Raw genomic sequence first — 21,355 nt, forward strand, 5'->3', positions numbered from 1 at the left:
TCGTCGCACCTCGCTGGTGCCACGGAGATGGCGCCGTGGTGCACGCCGGCAGCCCCGTCAAGGTCTTCGTCGTCGCGCCCCGCGGGTGGTGGAGATGGCGTCGTGCTGCCTGCCGGCAGCCGCATCAAGGATGGCATCGTCGCTGCTTGCGGCGCCATGGGGATAGCAGCGCTCTGCGCGCCGGCAACCCCGGCATGGACGTCGTCGCCGCGCCTCACGGGTGGTGAAGATGGCGCCGCGGTGCACGCCGGCAGCCCCGCCACCAGGACACCGTCGCCTTGAACACCTTTCGCGGAGTTGGAGATGATGCCGGGCTGCACGTCGGCGGCCCCGACACCGCGTCTTCCCGGCAGGTTGAGCACCACCTCGAAGCGTCCGTGCGAGATGCATGTGTGCATGTAATGCAAAATAAGAGAGAGAGAGAGATTAACCATGTTTCTCACCATCCGAGGTCGCCGACTTAGCCTCCATGGCCTTCTCCTGATCGATCTTGCCTGTTGTGGGCGTGTGTGGGATTTATATGGGTATTGTATGAGCTGATGGCTTGGTAGATCGGTTGAAGTCGTGGTTTATGTATACGTGGGTGAACCAGAGATGATTTCCCTTTCTTCCTCCAAGCCGAGAGCTGTGCGTGAGTCTTCAGGTGCTTGAGCTCTGCGTCCTGCCTCCGGCTGCTGGAAGTTGTGCGTGAGTCTTCAGGTGCTTCTACTCTCCTGCTCCCCTGCGTCCTGCGAGCCTCCAAGTACGAGCCGCCTCTTTTCTCTCCTCCGTCTTGCTCTCCTTTCTTTCTCCTCTTCTATTGAGCTGGGTGTCTTCTCCTTTTATAGGCAGGGGGCGACGGGATGGATAGCGATGCAACACGTCCCCTTCCGAGAATGTCGCGGCGACGATGTCAATCTTCAGGCGACGCGTCTGTTGCACCTCCCATCCAGCTGCGATGCTTATCTAATCAATACTAGATGATACCCCGCACTTGTTGCGGAAACATTAGCTACAAAATATTGAAACACTTGCTGCACAATAATTTGTTGATATGTTACAAAAAACGTTTTGATACTATAGTTAAAACTTGAAGCATGAAACATGCAATATTATTCCATATTCTATAGAAAATAAATATATAAGAGCAATTTATGAGCAGTTACACTTTTTTTTGAAATGTCATTCATTTGTATTCGGATACACAACTATGCTATATGTACAAAGGAAGGAAGCGGAGACTATACATGTGATGATGAGAATAAGTTGTGAAATTCTCTATTCCCGTTTCCTTTGCAACTATTTGACTAATCTACCACGTAGAATAGATTAAAAGCTTGTATAGCTAATCAAATACAGTACAAAGCGAGTTCGTAAACTCCACGTCCGTCATAATAAGCCAAAGAGATGATTGGAAGAAATGAAAGGAGGGATCCTAACTCTCCTTTCATCACGTATTGTCGCTTTCTCTCTAACCTTGTGCAGGACATATATACTGACCTCTCTGCTTTTTCACCTGCATTCATTTAGTAAAGCTCGTCACTTTCTCTCCAATCCCTGTGCACGCAAATAGTACAGCAAAATATCAGCGAATGGACAGTCAGTATCCTGAAAAACAATCTAGCTACTACTGACATCAAGTGCTAATTTTCCTACCATGCCAGAAATTTGGCAACTACTAATAAATTATCATAGAAGCGATTTGTCTCATGCAAAGGCTGGGGCATAACATTGTAAAATACTGCACTGAAAAAAGATGCTACTTGTCTCATATTTTGCGGTCTCTCTGATCCAGCACCCTGTCAAGAGAGCTGCAGATAACCATAGCAAAGAAGAACAAATCAGTATTACACAATCTATAGAGAAAGACATGGCGAACCACTCGTGATTGGAAGTTGCGGGCAGATGAGTTGCTGAAGGTGAAGAATCTGTAGATGGAGGTGGGTATTTGTACAACAAAATTCCAAAACAGTCCGCACACAGTAGTGACCCCACGGCAATTCATCCATTACCGTTGCTATCGGCCGTCAGAATTCGGCGAAATCCATGATGAAGCTCTCCAATGAAAGGTTGAGAGAGTTGAGTAGAAGGAACGGCATTTGAGATCAGCGTGGGTGTTTTGATCTGAGCTGTTGTGCTCATATAGAGGGATTATGGCAACGGATCGAGTTGATCCAATCCTGGTTTATAAAGGTGAAGCCGACTGCTAATTTACCATCGTCAGTTTCTTCGACATGGAGAAGATACTGGAAGATGCAGTTTCTAGTGTGTTAATGACGGAAGAGTTGGTGGAGGAGCCAAACATGGAGGGGAGATGTGAGGTCGCGAGGAGCGATGGAGAAGATGAACAGGTAATTGACATGAACATCACGATCAGGTCAGTTATTCTATATATACTTTTTTACATTTTTTTATACAATCCTATCGTTATTGTAGTTTTTTTTTCTGAGGGAAGACCTATCGTTATTGTAGTGAAAGGGTTCTTAGAGGAGCAAGTCTATGGGCTGAGTACAGACCTTTAGTTCGGCCCACGTAGGATAAGGAAGCCGAACACAATTGGATTGAACGGGAAGTACTTCCCAAAGAAAAATCTGGACTTCTGGTGCCGGCCATTGATAGTAGCAAGCACTCAGTGGACTGCATGCGAGCAAGAATGGGAAGAGACGGAACACAACATTTGCATGGCCTACGTAATTGCAGAAAAAAAATCAATATACTGGGTTGTTACCTCTGATATGGCATGAAAAGTAAATTAGTGAGATGGATGTGGTGGGCCTGCTGATGTGGCATAGTTGCATGTTGAGAGAAATAAGATAGTGGGGATGAACTTCTTAGTTATATAGGATAAGCTGGCCCAAAATATCTCGGATTGTTGAGGCAGTAGGCGTCTAGGCGATACGCAAAAAAGGTTATCGTGTGGCCGGACTGTACACGTATGTCTTAGTATTTTAACACGTATACACGTACACTACGTGGTAGTGCTAGCTGCCTGGAACGAGCCATGCATGTTGGACGGATCGATGGGATTGCTAGCTTCATGTATATATGCACGTACTAAACTGATCAAACAAATGACCAGGTCCATGCCCGTACGTGTATATACGCTGCTTGTTGTTGTATTAGCTCAACTTGCACTTCTTTTACAAAAACTCGTCGAACAAACCTATCGAGCCCCTTAACAGGGGCATCGCTTCTCTCTAAACATCAACAGTCCCATTTATTTAGATGGTTCATAGATGTGTATCAACCATATGTGACACATGATGTAATTTTTTGCACAACCTAAACTTTAATAAAACAATAAAAGTCAGATGTATCAGTCAATGCAAAGGCCTCTTTTTCGTGAAAAAGGTGATAATGTGCCCTCATTAACCATACATTTTTCTATGAGAAAGTACAATATTACTCTCGGGCGTCAGAGTTATGCCAAATGCTGCTTGAGAAATATTATTTGGTGCCGTGGCCATAATTCTTGCTTTGGTCAACACTTTGCTAATGTAGGTTGCTTTGTACTAAACTCGACAATGCCAGCTTGAAAAAATTACGTCATCCACTACTATATATATACAGGTTGAATGATTATTGTTGCTGATTGCCCCTAAAAAAAACCACTATCCGGCGTACTCCACTTCATGCTCCTGATATTATCCTGAAGCACTTTTAATTCCATGATGCACCGAATTAGTAAAGCCGCACGTTGTCAAGCAAGAATTAGCATTTGAAGAATCGCATGGGCCAAAGCCAAACCAATCATTGGCCGTGTGGAATGTTTCAATGACTCCGAACTCCAACATCTACCAACTTATACACTTTTTAAATCCAGGTGGCGTTTGTCAACTTCGTTAAGTATTGCATACCGACGCGTATTTAGATAGTGCATGGTTACGACTTACGAAGGAGGTCATGACATCCAAATTAACCTTGTCTGGACATCGATCAGGTCATTACATCAGAAAACATAATATTTGTATCCAGTTTGGTACTAGCTGTTCAATCGTGGCAGACAAGATCAAATCAAGTTGCTTCTTCTTCCAAAGAAAAGGCACGGTACTTCCTCTAAGGACATAGATCTACTCTTTCTTCTTTGAACTGCTCTTGCACCCCATGGTTATCATGGCTGCTACATATAGACACTATACACACAAACGTCAGAACACAAGAACAAACACTTTTCTCGGAAATGGGTTTGGGAACAGGATTATGTTGTGCTCTGCTACTGGTGACAATGTTGCCTCTTTCAGCTAATGCGTCGAGCAAAGTAAGATGCTTCCTTTTATTTAATCATAACACTTCAACTTTGTATATCATTTCTGCATTGAATCGGGTTGTTCTAATACTTTTTCTTGCCGCTTTCTACATCAAAATCTCAGCTTTACATAGTGTATATGGGGGATAAGAAACATGATGATCCATCCATAGTGACGGCGTCACACCATGACTTACTATCCATTGTTCATGGGAGGTATGCACTATCCTGCGATAATTCATGTTAAATATTATCACCATGAAAGTGAATCGGAAGTGATCCTAACTTTTATGTTTAATCTGCCACAGCAAGGAGGAAGCCTTGAAGTCGATAGTTTACAGTTACAAGCATGGATTTTCTGGTTTCGCGGCAATGTTAACTGAATCTCAAGCTAGAGCAATAGCAAGTAAGTAGTTGTCGATCCTAGGATGCCATTTTACTGTATCTTGCTAGCATGATAGACGTAAGCTAATCAACCCTGTGAATGTAGAGTTCCCTGAAGTTATCACTGTGAAGCGTAACATTTTTCACAAACGACACACAACTAGGAGCTGGGACTTCCTTGGTCTCGAGGACTACCAACCACCACAACAACCAGGCCTCCTCCAGAAAGCGAAGTACGGAGAAGATGTAATCATCGGTGTAATCGATTCAGGTTTGCAATCCCATCTCAAGCTTAAAGCCAAAACATGCATGAGGAAAGCTAATGATTGGGCAAGAATTGACCCTGCATACAATTTTGTGACAACAGGCATATGGCCTGAATCACGAAGTTTTAACGATGACGGGTTTGGTCCCGTGCCGACCCGGTGGAGAGGAAAATGTCAAACCGGTGAGATGTTCAACGCCACGAGTTGCAACAGAAAAATCATCGGCGCACGGTGGTACAGTCGTGGCATCAGCACCGAGTTGCTCAAGAGTGACTATAAGTCGCCTAGGGACATTGATGGCCATGGCACACACGCCGCCTCAACGATTGCCGGCGTGGAGGTGCGAGGTGTGAGCTATGGGGGCCTAGGAGCTGGTGTGGCACGTGGTGGGGCGCCGCGTGCACGGCTTGGTATCTACAAGGTGTGCTGGGTTGACGATTGCCCCGAAGCAGCAATCCTCGCAGCTATCGACGATGCCATACACGACGGCGTGGACGTCTTGTCGATCTCGCTGGGATGGGCCGGTCACGAGGCACCTGGGACATTGCATGCTGTGCAGAGAGGGATCTCAGTTGTGTTCTCCGGGGGAAATGATGGGCCCGTGCCGCAGACAATGTCGAACGCCGTACCATGGGTTACCACGGTTGCCGCTAGCACAATTGACCGGGCTTTTCCAACCCTGATATCTCTCGGAAACAAAGATAAACTGGTGGTTAGTACAATCAATCTTGAAGTGATTATTTTGTTTGTGCCATGGATGGTTGGAAAAAAGCGATTAACTTTGACACGTCAATCATATAGCTTTGATAAAATAAGAATATGTTTAACTCGTCCCTAAAGCATCCGTTAATTCATTTAATTAATAATAATGTGTGCTTAGTTTTAAAACACAGGGGCAATCTCGTTACTACAATGCATCTGTGATCAGCAGTGACTTTAAGGGCCTTGTCGATGCGGGACGGTAATTAATAAAATACAGTCACTTGTCACATTTTCATTCTGATGCATAATATGTGTAGCTGATTTAGAACAAAGTTGTCATGACTCAGTCATTCACTCATTCTGAGCTGCTACTACCAATTTACAATTTTTATGCAGCTGCGACGCAGAAGCATTGGCGTCCAGCAACGTCACCGGCAAAATCGTCATGTGCTATGCACCAGCGGATGCGTCATTCTGGCCGCCCCCTATAGCACTTCCGTATGCCATCAACCTTACCGTCACGGCTGGCGCCAAGGGCCTCATATTTGCACAGTACACTGCCAACAACCTCGACTCCTTGGAAGCGTGCGAAGGCATTATGCCCTGCGTACTGGTGGATTTTGAGATCGCACAAAGAATCTTATCCTACTTGAACATGGCAGAGTAAGGGCTCAACTATTGCGTTGCCTGAAGTAAGATCGACGAACATGTTTATTTTCCTTCTAAAAGTATTCAATCATGTGCATCTTCCCGTGCCATGCTAGGAATCCGGTGGTAAAGATCTCGCCTACCGTAACCGTTGTTGGAGACGGTGTGTTGTCGCCTAGAGTTGCCTCCTTCTCGTCGAGAGGACCAAGCCCCGCCTTCCCCAGTATACTCAAGGTATAGATCAACCTCTTCATTCAGGACGACATACAAAGTTTTCGAAACGTAATTAATATCCATAAATGTTCTACTCACATCATTGTTATCTACCCTCTCAACATGTATCTTTAAATTTGGACAGCCCGACGTAGCTGCGCCCGGAGTCAGCATCTTGGCAGCCAAACGCGACTCCTATGTGTTCATGTCCGGGACGTCAATGGCGTGTCCGCATGTCTCGGCGGTCACCGCGCTGATTAAGTTGGTTCACCCTGACTGGTCGCCTGCCATGATCAAGTCCGCCATAGTCACCACAGGTACACACTGAGAGTTGTACCACATGAATCATCGTAATTTACGGCTAACTCGGACCATTTTTTTTTTTGTATCCCTTGCAGCTTCAGTGACCGATCGATTTGGTATGCCGATACAAGCAGATGCAGTCCCGAGGAAATTAGCTGACCCCTTTGACTTTGGCGGTGGTCACATCAACCCAGATAGAGCCATTGACCCTGGCTTGGTTTACGATGTGGATGCCAAGGAATATAATAAATTCTTTAATTGCACCATTAGACTATTAGATGGTTGTGAGTCCTACAAACTCAATCTTAATCTACCATCAATCGTTGTGCCAAACCTTAAGAACTATGTCACAGTTTGGCGCACTATCACAAACGTTGGGCCGGCAGAAACGACTTATCGAGCGGATTTTGAAGCTCCATCAGGGGTAGTCATGTCGGTGGAGCCATCAGTGATCAATTTCACTGCAGGTGGTAATAGAAGCATGACATTTAAACTGACGTTTACAGCAAAGCAAAGAGTACAAGGTGGGTATACTTTTGGCAGTTTGACATGGTCTGACCGAAGTGCTCACTCAGTGAGAATTCCTATTGCTGTACGGACTGTGATACAAGACTTCGTCGCTGACACATCTTGAGTTTGGTGGTTATCTTCATCTGTTTACATACTTCTCTTATATGAGAGTTGGGGAAATGTTGAAAATGTATTTGTATGTTTTTATCATAAGTAAATGTTTTACATAATACAATATAAGATTGTATGCTTTTCTTAGGAGAGCGTTTATTTCATTTTCTGACTATTGGTGTCAAATGCAGCATTTTATTTATATGATTTTACAACATGGTTGGCTTCACAATTTTTCAGTAGCCTAGTTCCGTATGACTTTCAGTATCTTTTCATTTTCCTTGACTCTGCATCTCAAATTATTTCAAGAAAATATGTATAGAATAAATGAATGTGTACTATTTATAAATCCAACTTGTTTCGTTGCAACTTATGATAATTAACATTACTCGGGAAAGGTTTGTTTACGACGACATAGAGGCTGAAAAAAAGTCAGATTATGGTCACTAAACTCGTTGACGACAACAATTAGGTGATCAATAAGTCAAAAAAGTGTCTACCATTTTTTTACAATAGCAATTAGAGCGTCTTCAGTCGTCGCCTCAAAACTCCATTTGGAAGAAGCGCCGGATTGGTCGATTGGGTGACATCGTCACGAGGTGCCATGTTTGTGGAATGCTAGTTCGCAACCGCGTCTCCCAAACGCGGCTCCAAACTATAGCATTTTAGTTTTTACAATTTCAAGTATTTAAACACACAAACAATTTAAACACACAAATAAATAGTGTTAATAATTAAGCACATAACTAATTAAAACATACAAAAAATCAATTTATTTGAAGTTCAACTTAATCATGAATGACCATAAAATCAACAAAATATATGAGCACCTGCTGATCAACATCCGCAAGAGGGTCCTCACACTCATAGGGACCAAAATGTCTGGCTTGACTTGCGATCACTCACGATGACCATGATCACACAAGCATGTATCAACTCCCACATTTAATCTTCAGATCAAGTAAGAGCAAGGTACCAAACAATAACAAATCGAGATTGGAGCATCGCAAATGCCCGCTTGACATTTTTCATGCAACTCTCATGGCGCTTAGCTCTGACTTAGAGGCACAAGGATTGTTTTGACAAATGTCGCCATTTTGGATAGATGCAATTGGCTAGATAGTACCTAATAGCTCTTTTTTATATAGTGTTTCTTAAGATGTTTTCATTGAGTTCTGATTTTGACTCAACGGTTTTCGCTTTCCAACTAACATGTTTTTTTATCAAGAACAAAGAAACAATGTACTCCCTCCGTTCTTTTTTATAATGCCTATAGATTGTTGATATTTGTTTCAGAATATAAGGTTGTAGCTTAGCTTTTTTCAATTACCCCCTCCACCGGTCAGCTGCCACATGACATGCATGAAAAAAATCCATACAAAAGGGAAACAATTAATTGAGATTCCTAATGCATGACCCCAACGATTCCTTAGATTTAGAAAGCATTGTTTTTCTTTCCTTAATAGTAGAACCTGACTGCACATATATGGAGAGTCAACCAGAGAGAGATTTGTGGGATTTGTTATGTTAATTTAGGAAGTTATGGATTTCCCTCATTTTACTCTAATCTCAAATCGTTAAGCTAGGGGATCTTATGTAAAGAATACTTTTGCACTAATTTCCGTGCAAAAAACTATAGGCACTACAGAATAGAATGGAGGGAGTATCTTTATGTGGATTTTTGGAATTACGCACCTTTAGAAGGAAATAAAGGTATCAACTGAAGGTTTGGAGGAAATAAGGCAACTTCCTATTTGGAAAAATCATCATAGGAGTTCTAGAACGTCTTAACGACCAGTGGTGCGGTCATGGGCTCATGGCCGCCCGTACTATATGACCGTACGGCGTGCCGCCGCCTCATCAAGGGAACAACTTTCGTGATGAAGACAAACAGATCAGAGATACATTGGTCTATAACGAATCGGGGCAGGGGTTTAGGGTTTGGTCGGAGACAGAGGGGAGGAGACTCTAGGATTTCCAAAATCGAAACTGGATATGGCTGCGGTCCTTGTGGACGGCAGTTCCTCGATTAATTCTTGTGGTGCCAGAGATGATCGACCGAGAGGCATGCCTTTTCCACTTTTTTTTGCTACCAACCAAGTTGACATACCAAGAGCACGACTGGGCAGCTTGATTTCGTTTCACTTTTTTTCTCTCAAACAAATTGCTAGTGCTTCGGTTTGTGTGCACTCTTGAGATGGTTGTGATTTTGGAGTGGGAAGTAATTGGTGCAAACTCATGTCTCCTCAGTTTAGCTCCAAGGAACAAATCGAGCTATGGAAGGAAATTGTCGGCTTAATGCTTTCTAACAAAAACTAGCGGTGTTTCTCTTTTATATTTATGCTCCTGAGGTTGGTAATGCGGGACGAGGCTAGTTAGAAAACAAGAACATGCAGCATGCGTTCCAGCTATCAGTACGTGTAACTATACAGACCATCTAAATGTTTAGGCTAATCCTAAGGCCTATTTTTTTTTTCAAAATATTGGTGCATGTAGGATCTCTTAGCAAGCAAGCAGAGACTTATGAACCTTTCGGAAACGTATTAGCTTGATGTACTTTACTGTTCTGGTTTTGATAGTGTTACTATTTGTTAAAAAGATGTAAACTTTAATTTAGGATGGAATGTCGTCCATTTAATTATGTTGTGTTATATTTAGTTAATTTTATCTGTACCTGGTAGGAGTATCGAAGCTGTGTGAACATCGGCACCACTTCTATCCTCTCTTACTGCGAGGAAGTCTTTACCTTTATTGCACTGAACTGCACATCAACGTAGAACACTACTGAATCGCGTAACTCAGAATCATTTTCCCTTTCTGTAGATCAGTGTTTCCCATTAATAAGAGCATCCCCACTCGTTGGCGCTCCCCACGCGCCAAATCCGGCGAAATTTTCGTCCGGATTGGAGGAAGATTTGGCGTGGGGAGGAGTAATTCCCCAGCCGCGTGCCCAGGCGAAGTCGACGATGCGAATTTGAAAAACGGAAACTTGACAAACTACGGCTAAAAACGGGCGAATATAGACTAAATTTAATGATATTTATTATATAACGGACGGAGTTCATACATAGAGGCCGAATTCGACTATATTTCGAATTCGGCTAGGGGAATTCAAATGCTAATTTTAAAACACAGCGCTCTACATGCCGAAATGGCGGTAGAACACCGTGTAGTCGCCGCCGTCGTCATCGGAGCCGTCGTCCTCGACCTTCGGCTGCGCGGCCTGGCTGCTGCTGCCCTGGCCGGCGTCTCCCCACCCCGGGGATGGCTTGTACCATTCGTCGTCGGAGGACTCGAGGTCGACGAAGGGGACAGCGACGCCGGATGGAGGTGTCGCAGGACGGCGGTAGCGCGCGACGTCGTCGTCGGCGGTTGGAGCGGCGCGGGCGGAGGTTGGAGCGGCGCGGGCGGCGAGTTGGCGTGCGGCGGCCAGGTCCAGCAGCCGCCGCTGCTGCTCCGCCTCCTCGCGCTCCCAGTCGCGCCTCGACCACGCCAGGGCGGCGTCCTCGGGGAGGGCGTTGTCGGCGGGCACCAGGTCGTTGAGCGACCTGGCGATCGCCTCCGCCACGGCAGCGTCCTCCGCCCGCTTCGCCTCCTCCTCGGCGAGCCTGTTTGCGGCGGCAGCCGCGGCGTCCTCCTTTTTCGCCGCCTTCCTCATCCGCCCAGGCTGCGAGGGTTGGTCGCGGATGACGAGGGCGCCGCTGCTGCGCCCTCTGGTCGGCGGCGGAGACGCCGGCTCCTTCTTCACGCGCGCCGGCGTCGAAGGCGACGTCGCCTCCATCTTCACCGGCGCCAAGGATGACCTCGACGCCGATCCAGAAGACGACAAGCTGGCAGCCATGCGCCGTGGCTGCCAGACGTTTCCCCGGCGGCGGCTCGCCGATGCCCTCGATGCAGGGGGCATCGTGAGCACTGGGTAGTTGCCGCCCTCGATGTGCTCGAGGACGTTCGCCAGCGTCCTATCCGGCGCGCTCCACCAACGTCGGTGGCCCGCGGCGTTGTTGCGCGGAGGCGAGGCGGCGGGCCGTCGTATGAGGCGAGCTCCCGCTCCCACCGCCGGAGGAAGTAGGAGTTCCACGCCGTGTAGTTGTCGGGGTGGTGGCGCGGCTCGGCGCGCTCCTCGTCCGTCATGGTCATCCGCGCCTCCTCGATGGCGACGTCGAGGGCGTGGCCCCGAGGCGGCGGCGGGATTGGTACGCCGCCAGCACTGAGCCGCCACCCGCCGCCTAGAGGCCTCGTGTCCGGCGGGCAGGGGTACCCCGCCTGGTGGAGGAGGTGCCCTTCCCACGCGTGGAGCGACCGGCGGGGGAAGCCGTTGTTGGCTGCGCCGTTTTCGTCGTAGAACGCCATCGGGAGAGTAGAGGGAGAGTGGAGGGAGAGTGGAGCATGGGGTACGCCTCACGGCGAGCGGAGCGGCGTATATAGGCGCGGCTGGCGCGGGGGATTAATGCCGCGTGGAATGCGATGCGTTCGCGGCGAGCTGACCGGCGGCAGCCTTTACTGCGCGCGAAAGACGATGCGTGCGCGGAAGACGACGACATTAACTCGCCGCGTGGCCGGCGAATGCAGACCGGCGGCAGGCTTTTACAGCGCGCGGAAGACGATGCGATGAGGACGACGATCGGTTTCTCTCGCCGACAAGTTGGGGCCACCAGACGCGCGGGAAGTTTCCTCGGTATTTCCCGCGCTTTCGTTTCGTCCGGAGTCCCCGAGCGCTCCCCGGGGGGCCGGGGATGGTGTGGGATCGCCGGATGAATTTAGGCCCAAATCCGGACGAAAACGAGGAACCGGGAGCGCGACTGGACCGAATTACGCCGTCCGGATGGAAAAACACGTCGTTCGGGGGCCTCGTCGGGGAGACGAGTGGAGATGCTCTAAGGAGGGTGTGCATGCAGGATGTTGAGCAGTCCGTCCAGGTATGTATTCTGTCAACATCTTGTAGCATCTTGAACAAGGTGCATTTTCTATATGTTGGGTTTCCGTCAGCCCTATTGTAGTTACTTTCACGTGCATATACTTTTTCGATAAAGGAAATATATTAATATCGAGAGATACCAATTATACCCAGCCTCTGCAACAACGCACCACCCTAATGGCACTACGAATGCACACAGCCAAAAAAATGAAAAGAAAACTAAGAAACAAAAGTCCCGCTACAGTATCACGGACCTAACAACAGCAATACATCCACCACCATGACAACACCTGAATTGCAGACTCTCCAAAAAACGACGCCTCCAAGAAGGGAACGGTGCTCCAACACCGCCGTCGCCCGATCAAAGATCTTAGGTTTTCACCCCGAAGATAGTCCCCACTCTCAAAACAATGCCTCCACCAAGGTCACCTGCCGGGCACAACCGATTAAGGCCGGACCTTGGATTTTCACCCTGAAAGGTAGGACTCGCGCTTCACATGTGTTGTCGCCCCCACTTTCATACCGCTGCTGTGAAGCCCGGACACCAAGCAAGCCCCTCAACAGCGCGGAGACTTGAACCTCCCTTAGCTAGTCTTCCCCTCCGGCCTTCATGAAATTCTCTTCTTCCAACTTTCATCATGGATCCATAGTCACTTGATGTCAACACAGAAAAAGAGCTTCGCGCCGCTCCCTCCAGAACCAAACGGTCGGAATAAACGCATGGGTGCGCACGACCGAATACCTCTGATCCAGCAAACTCCAGGCATAGCACTGTTACATTCGCCGGCGGAGCCTTCCGGAACTCAACCCTCCGGCCAGATCATGAGTCCAGGCCTCCGGTAGGTCCTCCTCTTCACGCAAGAGAGGCCCTAGGACCGCCGCCTTTATTCAGGCCGGACCCCCACGTCGGCGACCATCCCGGGCTGGCCAACCCAACCCTCCACCGGCGACACCATCGCCGGCTTCCATGCACCACCATCTCACCGCCGGCTGGCGATGATAGATCAAAAATCCACCACCACCAACCGCAGGCCGACCCTCTCCGGCGAAGAAGAGGCCACCTCCTCCGTCAAACCCAAGGCTGATGCCCCGGGCGCCCTCGTGTCGCGGAAGATGCCCGAGATCGCCTCCACGCACCAACAAGAGGCGGGGGTGGATGGCATGGCGCAGACCGAGGGTCTGGCCACCGCCCACCACCAACCCCTGCCGGAGTGCTGCGGGAAGCCGACAAGAAGAGGGAGACCGCAACGCCGCCCATCCCACCCGCGCCGACCGGTCCGCCAGGGGACAGCCGACGGGAGGAGGGCCGCCGCCGCCGTCGCCCATCCCACGCGCGTCTGCTCCGCCAAGCATCGAGGAGGTGGGGATCCGGCCGCCGATCTGCACACGGCGACGAGGAAGGGCCCCCGCCGCCGCCACGCCCCGAGGGACTTTGCCCCCGGCGGCGCTACCGGCGGCGGCGGCGGCGGAGGGCGGGGTGTGGGAGGGTTAGGGTTGGGGGCGAAAAATGAAAAATTATTGATGCGTTGGATCTCAAGGCCGAATCATCACCTTTCACATATAGTTGAAAAATGAAAAATTTGCGATTTGAGGGTTTGCTAGAGATGCTCTAAGTAGCTATCGGTTAGTTACATATACTAGATTACATCAGCATAAGTGCAGCGTGAGCTTTCTGGCATCAAGTAACAGCTGTATTGGCGCTTGAGCAGCTGCAGATCCTGGGTGAGTTCAACGGCCATGAAGGAGACGACGCCCTGCCGTGCTCTCTCCGGCTCGGTGCTGTGGCTGGTCACCGAAATGCAAAACCTGCCGCCTCCAAAGTAATTGAGCTGGCTGACCGACGAGCATATGTTATATCCGGCGCGCCACACCTCTGAGAAACATGCCGCGTCTGGCCAGGACCCGACGATCACGGGCGGGCTGGCATCCATGTCGACGGCGCACAAGGGGTACCCCTCGTTGAACGGCAGAACATCCACATAACGAAATCCGAAGAGCAGCCGCCGGCCGGTGCCCAGGAAGTCGGGGACCAGGAGGGCCCGGCCCAGGACGGGCAGCTCCCAGGCGCCCTCCGCGCGCCACCGGCGGCGCGCCGCGTCGTAGGAGTGGGTGCCTTGCCTCCGCAGGGAGACGTAGACGCGGGCGCCGGAGACGAAGTAGGCCGTGACGTCCGCTCTGGCAAGGCCCGGCGGTTCCGGGACGGCGGTCCATGCCCAGCGGCGGCGCTGGAGCTGGTGCAAAGCCTCGAACCAGGGCCCCTGATGGACGTCGAATTGCGGGTGTGCAGAGATGGCGATGAACATGTGGTCTCCGACGGGCACGAGGAACGGGTACTTCATGGAGGAGCGCATGTCCGGACCGGGGGAGACGGCGGCGCCGTCGTAGAACTGGGTGCGGCCGTTGGCGCCGATGGCGGCAATGGTGTCGCCAGAGGGAGAGGCAGCGAACGCCATACAGTCGTCGTGGGCTGTGAAAGAGGCGAGGGGGTCGGGCAAGCTGAGCAGCGGCGGCGGCTGGCACTCGTCGCCGGGTTGGGGTTGGTGTTTCTGGGAGAAGAGATGCTTGAGGTTGAGGTTGAAGACGAGGTTACCTAGTACGCTGGGATCATTGGCCACCACAAACAATCGAGTGGGGTGGCGCGGCGCCCGCCCGGCGGCCATGGATCGACTCCTTGGTAAGGAGAGGACGCAAATTTCTGTTTCTCTGGGGATTTTGATCTGGGTCAGATGAACTGTTTTTCTAATTTTTTTCCCTGAATTGGACGAACTAATCTCTATCTCTACTACTTATAAAGGCACGAAGTGCCGTTGGAAAATTACATCTGCGCCGTACATCCACTCGCATCGTACGGATACGATCTCTCCATTCTCCCCACCCCTTCCTTCCGTCAGACACGGCGTCATCGCTTCAAACTGTCACATCCTCGATCTCCGCCGCAATTAGTCAAAACTGACTCCACTATCCTCGCACCCGTCCGTTTAAGCGTTCTGACTTCTGTGCGTTTGTGCTCTTCGCCCTCCACGATCCCACCGCCACCGATGAGAAGGCCGCTGCCCTCTGCACCCGACGCCCACGCCACTGCGTCATGCCCTACGCCTCTATGCGCGCACACCAGCCGCCCAATCTCGGGGCGCGGAGCCCGCCTCTACGCCTGCACTCAAGCTGGGCACGATCTATGTGCCGTCCTCCGTGCCCCACACCTCTATGCCCGCAGGCTGCCCGCAAAAGAAACACGGATGACCGGCGCCGCAAGCAACAACGTCACCGTTTTCCTACGATGGAGATGCAAAATCCGTCGTGGCCGCTCTGCAGAGGCCAGATATCTTGATGGAATAGGTCGAGCCAATGTGATCCTATAGCACCGTGAGTATACTTCGATCAACAAGTAGCAACTTTGATTACTGAATCATACATTAGCATCTTATTTCATTTGCAACGTTTGCCATGCTGCAATCGGTACCCAATTCACGCACACAGGACTGATGTATAGTAGAAATATGCTTATGCACTTCTCTGCAGTGTATACTTGTGTTTGGGCACAACAAAAAGAAAGATTAGTTCTTATTCAGTATTGTAAATTAACCACGGCACAACTCCATAGGTAGCACTTGACATTTTTTGATCTACATCATCCAAAAGTTCAGATATGGATCCGTACATGTGTGATGTCTTCTGTTTGGATGGAACGTGGATGTTCATCTTGATGTACCAATTGAATTCTCCAGTAGCCATTTTCTACTGAACCCCTGAAGGACATTTTGGATAGGCTAACCTGAAGACTTGATTTCCCACCAAAGCTACAATACATGCAGGAGTTCCCAGGGCATTATTAGTAGGTCTCGAAGGCGAGGAATCGAACAAGACTATAGGCACATGATATTTAGAGTTTCCATGTCGCACAATTGCTCTGTCTATATATTGTGTGGTATACATCTTATCTGAGCTTTCAAATCAGTCTAACAAATAGATGGTTCAGATCTTTTCTTCTTGGATGAGCTTTGGAAATTTGTAGGAGTAGCTAATTAATACATGATTTTCCTGTGGAATTCCACCATAGCAAATGTTTTATCTGCAACCATTTGCTTATGCAGGTACTATATCCAGTGCTAAATTCCTTTTACATTCTCTATTAGTTCAGCACCAAATTGTTCCTACTAAGTTGTGATATGCTCAGGTTTAGTTTATACTCCCTCTATACTCCCTCCGTTTCAAAATAAGTGTCGCAAATTTTTCGAAATATGGATGTATGTACACACTAAAACACGAGATATATCTACACAAAGTTGCGACATTTATTTTAGATAGGATTTGCATAGCTGATTTAATATAATACATATTGCATTACACAGGTCGTGGGAAGATGAATATATTATTATATCATATTCCAGTTCAAATTGGGCATATTCTCCATTGCAGGATATAAGCAACACCCAGTCCTTGGATGGATGAGATAGTTGTGTTCTTCTTTGTGTCTTTTTATTACATCCATTTTGAAGTTAACAACACCTAGAGAGCTTTTACATTTCTCAAATGGTTTTGTATTGTTGTAAATACTGAAGTTAGTAACACCTTGATAGAATTTTACATTCATCTGTTTTCTGTTCTCCTATATTGTTTGAGAATGAATCTGGTATCGCACTAAGTAAGGAGGATGAATCTGCAGAAAGGGTAGTGTTTATGAAGACTACCATTTTGTTAACCCAAGGTTACTGTATTAGTGTTGTATATTGCTCTGGTTATATCTTGATTGTGTTTGGAGGATAAATAATAATACTACTACTATCTCCTTTGCTCTGTTGGTTGTTCTGGGAGATGACTTAACTAGCAGGAAGCAATAAATTTTCTATTACTCATGTTATTGTCAATAATTAGCGGTTCACATATGAACAAGTTGTTTAGCTAAATTTATCATCAGGCAAACAACAGTCTCTCAACTACGATGTACTTATGTTACTGAAGCCTCTCAACTAGGATGTACTTATGTTACTGAAGCTGATCATTTATAGCTTGAAGAATCTTATTTGTTCATATAGTCATGTAGAAGTTGAGTCTACTACTCTCCATTAACTGTGTATCTATGTTCGCAGATTGTGAATTCTGCTTTGCACAATTTCAAGACTACTGAGAAAGATTGAGGTATTGTTGTTGTTTCGAGCTAAATACACAAGTCCTCTTTTCCCGAGTTTGTTTTAACGTGTTGTGCCAGTATGGCGTAGCAGAATTTATGTATCTGCTTGGGGTCTTGCTGTGACCTCAAGCACGCATCAGGACAGGAATGTATATATGTATCTATTGGTATCTTAGTGTGTCCCACGTCCCCAAGTACCTGGCTTTTACATATTTCATGTTGCAAATTATGTGGTTTTGTCATCCGTTATTTGGTAGAAAGTACCACCACACAGCCTTGCGTGTGCTCATATAGCTACATGTTTCAGAGTAGCACTCTATATTTTGGCACTTGGCATCATGATTTATTATTGGTGCTTCATAGGGTGCATACTCACAAATGAACATGCGTACTGACCATAGGCCCAAGCTGAAACTAATTAAGATCATTTTGCCCAGTCTGTGCTACTATGTGCTTACATTTAATCCAGTTGGCAGGTTGGTGTTGTGAGAAAAGAAGATTCTGTTTTCGGAAGACTCAAGAACAGAGGAGATCGATCAACACCTAACAGCCATAAGTGAGTGTGGGTTAGTGGCCATGAAATTGACTACAACGAAGTGTTGCACTCATTGTTGTTCCGTTCCATTACTATCCAAGAAACAAACAGTTAACCATTTCAAGTGTAGCATCCTTTGTGTGGTTTAATTTGCTACGATTTAATTTGATGTTGCTCGCAGTTGCATCTTTGAGCCATTTAAATCTTGTGGTGCAACTGATCATCTGGATAATTGTGAGGAGAAAAATCTTGTTGGTTGCCCTCCTCCACGGTAGCTCTCTTGTGTCTTTTTCATTGGCTACGTTACCACACCGGAGCTCATAGTTTTGATGATGTATTTATTTCAAAAGAACATCAATTGTTCTATATTTTCATTATATTGGGTACATATTAGCAGAAACGTGCATTGCACGTGCAAGCTTACTAGTATGGTATAATCGAGAGGGGAGTCCGGCCCTCTCTCTTTTATTACTCCGGTACTCTCATGGTTTTAGAGTTGACATAAAAATTGGCAAAGTCCACGTCCACAAAGCCGAAGCTGGCCTTCCTTCCGATGCCGCCGGAGCCCTACATGAACACCCAGCCGTGGTGCTGTTAGCATTGAGGGATATCATCCATTCTAGTCTTATTTAACGCAAAATTTCCTTACTCGGGAGCATCAAAGAGACTTTTATAATAACTCGTAATAAACAACTTTAGCTGTTCATAATCCTCAATCGTACCCTCATTCTGCACAAGAGTACGAATAATCTTCTTCCTATGTCTGCCATTAGCAACACAATAAAAGTACCTTGTATTCGAATCTCTTTCAAGAATGAATTAGGCTTTAAATCGTTGGTACCATTTAAGCTCCTCTTCATGTAGAAGTTTTGCAATTTCCGCATTTGATTGGCTTTTTTGCTCAATCTCTTGTGCGGAAAGCGGCCGAACTTCTGCTATAGCTTTGAGGTCATCTATAATATATGAAAGCCGTTGCTTTTCTTTAAAAAAAAAATACCAGTTGTGCGTCGTGCCTAGCCACAGAGTCGTTTCGCGCATTTTGTTATTCCACCTCTGTATCGGGGACATACCCACAATCGGTCTTTCCCATATCCTTTTAACCATGGTCTGAAAATCTTCCCGATTCAACCAGCCGAGTTCAAACATAAAACGGTGAGTAGATGGAGGTCAAGGTAAACAAGTGGTCAATAAGATGGGAGCATGATCCGAAAAAGCAACAGTACGTTCTAGCGCATGCACCGACACCATTGGGAATATGGATTCCCAATCGGTGTCCATAAATACGCGATCTAGTTTCTCATATGTAGGTTCCGGAAGGTTATTAGCCTAGGTAAATTGTCTACCAACCATTGACTCCTCACTCAAAATCAAGTTGTCAATGACCGCATTGAACAGGAAGGGTGAATGATTGTCAAAACTGCCCTACTCTTAGGCTAAGGGCTTTCCTTCGCTAGATTCACCAGGTTGCGAAGAAAAGCGGACTTGAAAGCTTACTAGACAACACCATACACGTCCAAAACTCGTATTGACCGCCCGCAGCACAGCAGCACCCGAACGCCGCCGCCCCGTGCCCTGCCTCGTCCTCGCGCGGGGACCTCCTCCTAGCGTCGAATCCGCGGGACGGGACGTCTGGAGGAGGGGAGCCAGAGACGGCGGAGCCGCGCACACGTGTGTCCTCGGAGCAGCGGCCGACGCGACTGGTCGAGACCACCATGATCGATCCATCTGAGAGTCCCGCTAGAATCCAATAGATCGGATATAGACATCTAGCAGGCAATTCGATCGGATCGAAGAACTGGAGTTCCGTGGCGCGTGATGGGGCCTGCGCGTGATGGGGCGGCTTGGTCGGATCCTACGCGTGCCGCCGGCGCATCGGCTCCTCCCTCGCCGGCGCGGCCAACCGTTGGATCCAGATTTTGTTGCCTAGCGCAGGACGAGGATTCTGACGAGAAGACGTGGGAGACGGCGGAGGAGGCGGCGTGGTCGGTGCTAGGGTTTGAACCAGCAGTGCAGCAGATCGGGCGGTTGCCGGAATTGTCCCTAGAGGAGGTGAGAGAAGACTTCTGGACAAAGATCGGATTCCCGACGTCTGAGTCCAGGGAATGGTCAAGGTCTGCGTCGCCGGAGGTACGTTTTTCGTCGTGCAGGTTGTCGAAGCGGGCAAGGTCTGCGCCGCCGCCGCCGAGGGAGAAGGTCAAGAGGTCTGTGATGAGGGCGGCGTCCTCGTCGCCGGTAGGACTGCGGCTTTCCCGGATGCCGCGGATGAAGCCCTGGAGAGGCCCGCTTCCGCGTCGTCGAGTCACACCGGCGCCTGTCTTTGGGGACTTCCTCGCTGCAGCTACAGCACGTCGGCCGGCGGCGATCGCGCCGGTGGATCCTTCGTTGGGGTCTGCTACCTCCGTGGTGCTTGGGGCGTCTCCGACGCTGAGTCGCGTGGTGGTGGAGGCGACGCCGTCAGCTTCGCCTTCAGTGACGGCCGAGGAGCCGGCGGTGATCGCGGCGGGTCTCGAGCCGCGGTTCAAACCGGCGGATGCGGCACTGGAGGCCTCCTCTAGTGGGCCGCAAAGTCGTTGGGCCTGGTTCGGTCGGGCCGTGATGGCTGTGCAGAAGGCGCCTCGCTGCGTCCCTATCGACAACAGCATACGATCACGGGAGATCGACCAGGTCCCGTATCATTCCAGAGTCATCTTCACCGCCGCCGCTCGCCCTTGCGTGGTGGTGGAGGCGACGCCGGCAGCTTCGCCTTCGGTGACGGCCGAGGAGCCGGCGGTGCGGCCGTTGATCGCGGCGGGTCTCGAGCCGCGATTCAAACCGGCGGATGCGGCACTGGAGGCCTCCTCTAGTGGGCCGCAAAGTCGATGGGCCTGGTTCGGTCGGGCCGTGATGGCTGTGCAGAAGGCGCCTCGCTGCGTCCCTATCGACAACAAGCAGCAGTCGGCCGCGGTGACCCCAGCTTCGCTGCAGCTGACCACGGGCCTGCTGGCATTGGGGCCGATGCACCGGCCGGCTATGCAGCAGCCGTCCATGTCGCCACCTTCGTCGCAGCAGCCGACTTCGGATGTCGATACGCAGCTGCACGGTGCGGCGGAGGACGCTTCGCTACCGCGCCATCTGGATGCGGGGCAGCGGACCTTGAGTGTCTCGTCGTGTCTCGCGGACGGACCCGTTGAGCCTGCGATACCGCCTCCATGGGCGGAGGGGCAGGCTGATGGGACGAAGGGTGCTTCTTCTTCGACACCCTCTTCCCCCGCGAAGGGGGACTCGCCTGGGGCTGCTGTGATACAGGGGGCTACATCACCTTCTACCCCTGTATCGACAACCTCTTCTCCCTCACCGGCTTGGTCTCCACCGCCCTCGACTTCTCCATTGCCGGTATCCACCCTACAGCAGCCGCCACCCACGGTCCCTCCTCCCG

General features: G+C 49.2%; 1 protein-coding gene across 1 annotated transcript; it reads left to right on the forward strand.

Moving 5' to 3' along the window:
• The first annotated feature begins 4,159 nt into the window (after positions 1 to 4,159).
• Positions 4,160 to 7,375, forward strand: LOC124691055 (subtilisin-like protease SBT3.9). Its single transcript, XM_047224341.1, has 10 exons — positions 4,160 to 4,237; positions 4,350 to 4,441; positions 4,534 to 4,631; positions 4,716 to 4,880; positions 4,977 to 5,587; positions 5,769 to 5,836; positions 5,974 to 6,240; positions 6,342 to 6,459; positions 6,584 to 6,755; positions 6,837 to 7,375. Exons 1-10 carry the CDS (start codon positions 4,160 to 4,162, stop codon positions 7,373 to 7,375), a joined length of 2,208 nt encoding a protein of 735 aa, XP_047080297.1.
• The last annotated feature ends 13,980 nt before the right edge of the window (positions 7,376 to 21,355 follow it).

The sequence above is a fragment of the Lolium rigidum genome, chromosome 2 (assembly GCF_022539505.1).
Source record: "Lolium rigidum isolate FL_2022 chromosome 2, APGP_CSIRO_Lrig_0.1, whole genome shotgun sequence".
NCBI classification, from domain to species: Eukaryota; Viridiplantae; Streptophyta; class Magnoliopsida; order Poales; family Poaceae; genus Lolium; species Lolium rigidum.

Coding starts and splice junctions, on each gene's coding strand:
- LOC124691055 (XM_047224341.1), top strand. CDS start 4,160: ATGGGTTTGGGAACAGGATTATGTTGTGCTCTGCTACTGGTGACAATG. Junction 6,241..6,341: donor TCCTACTTGAACATGGCAGA/GTAAGGGCTCAA, acceptor GTGCCATGCTAG/GAATCCGGTGGTAAAGATCT. Junction 6,756..6,836: donor GTCCGCCATAGTCACCACAG/GTACACACTGAG, acceptor TATCCCTTGCAG/CTTCAGTGACCGATCGATTT.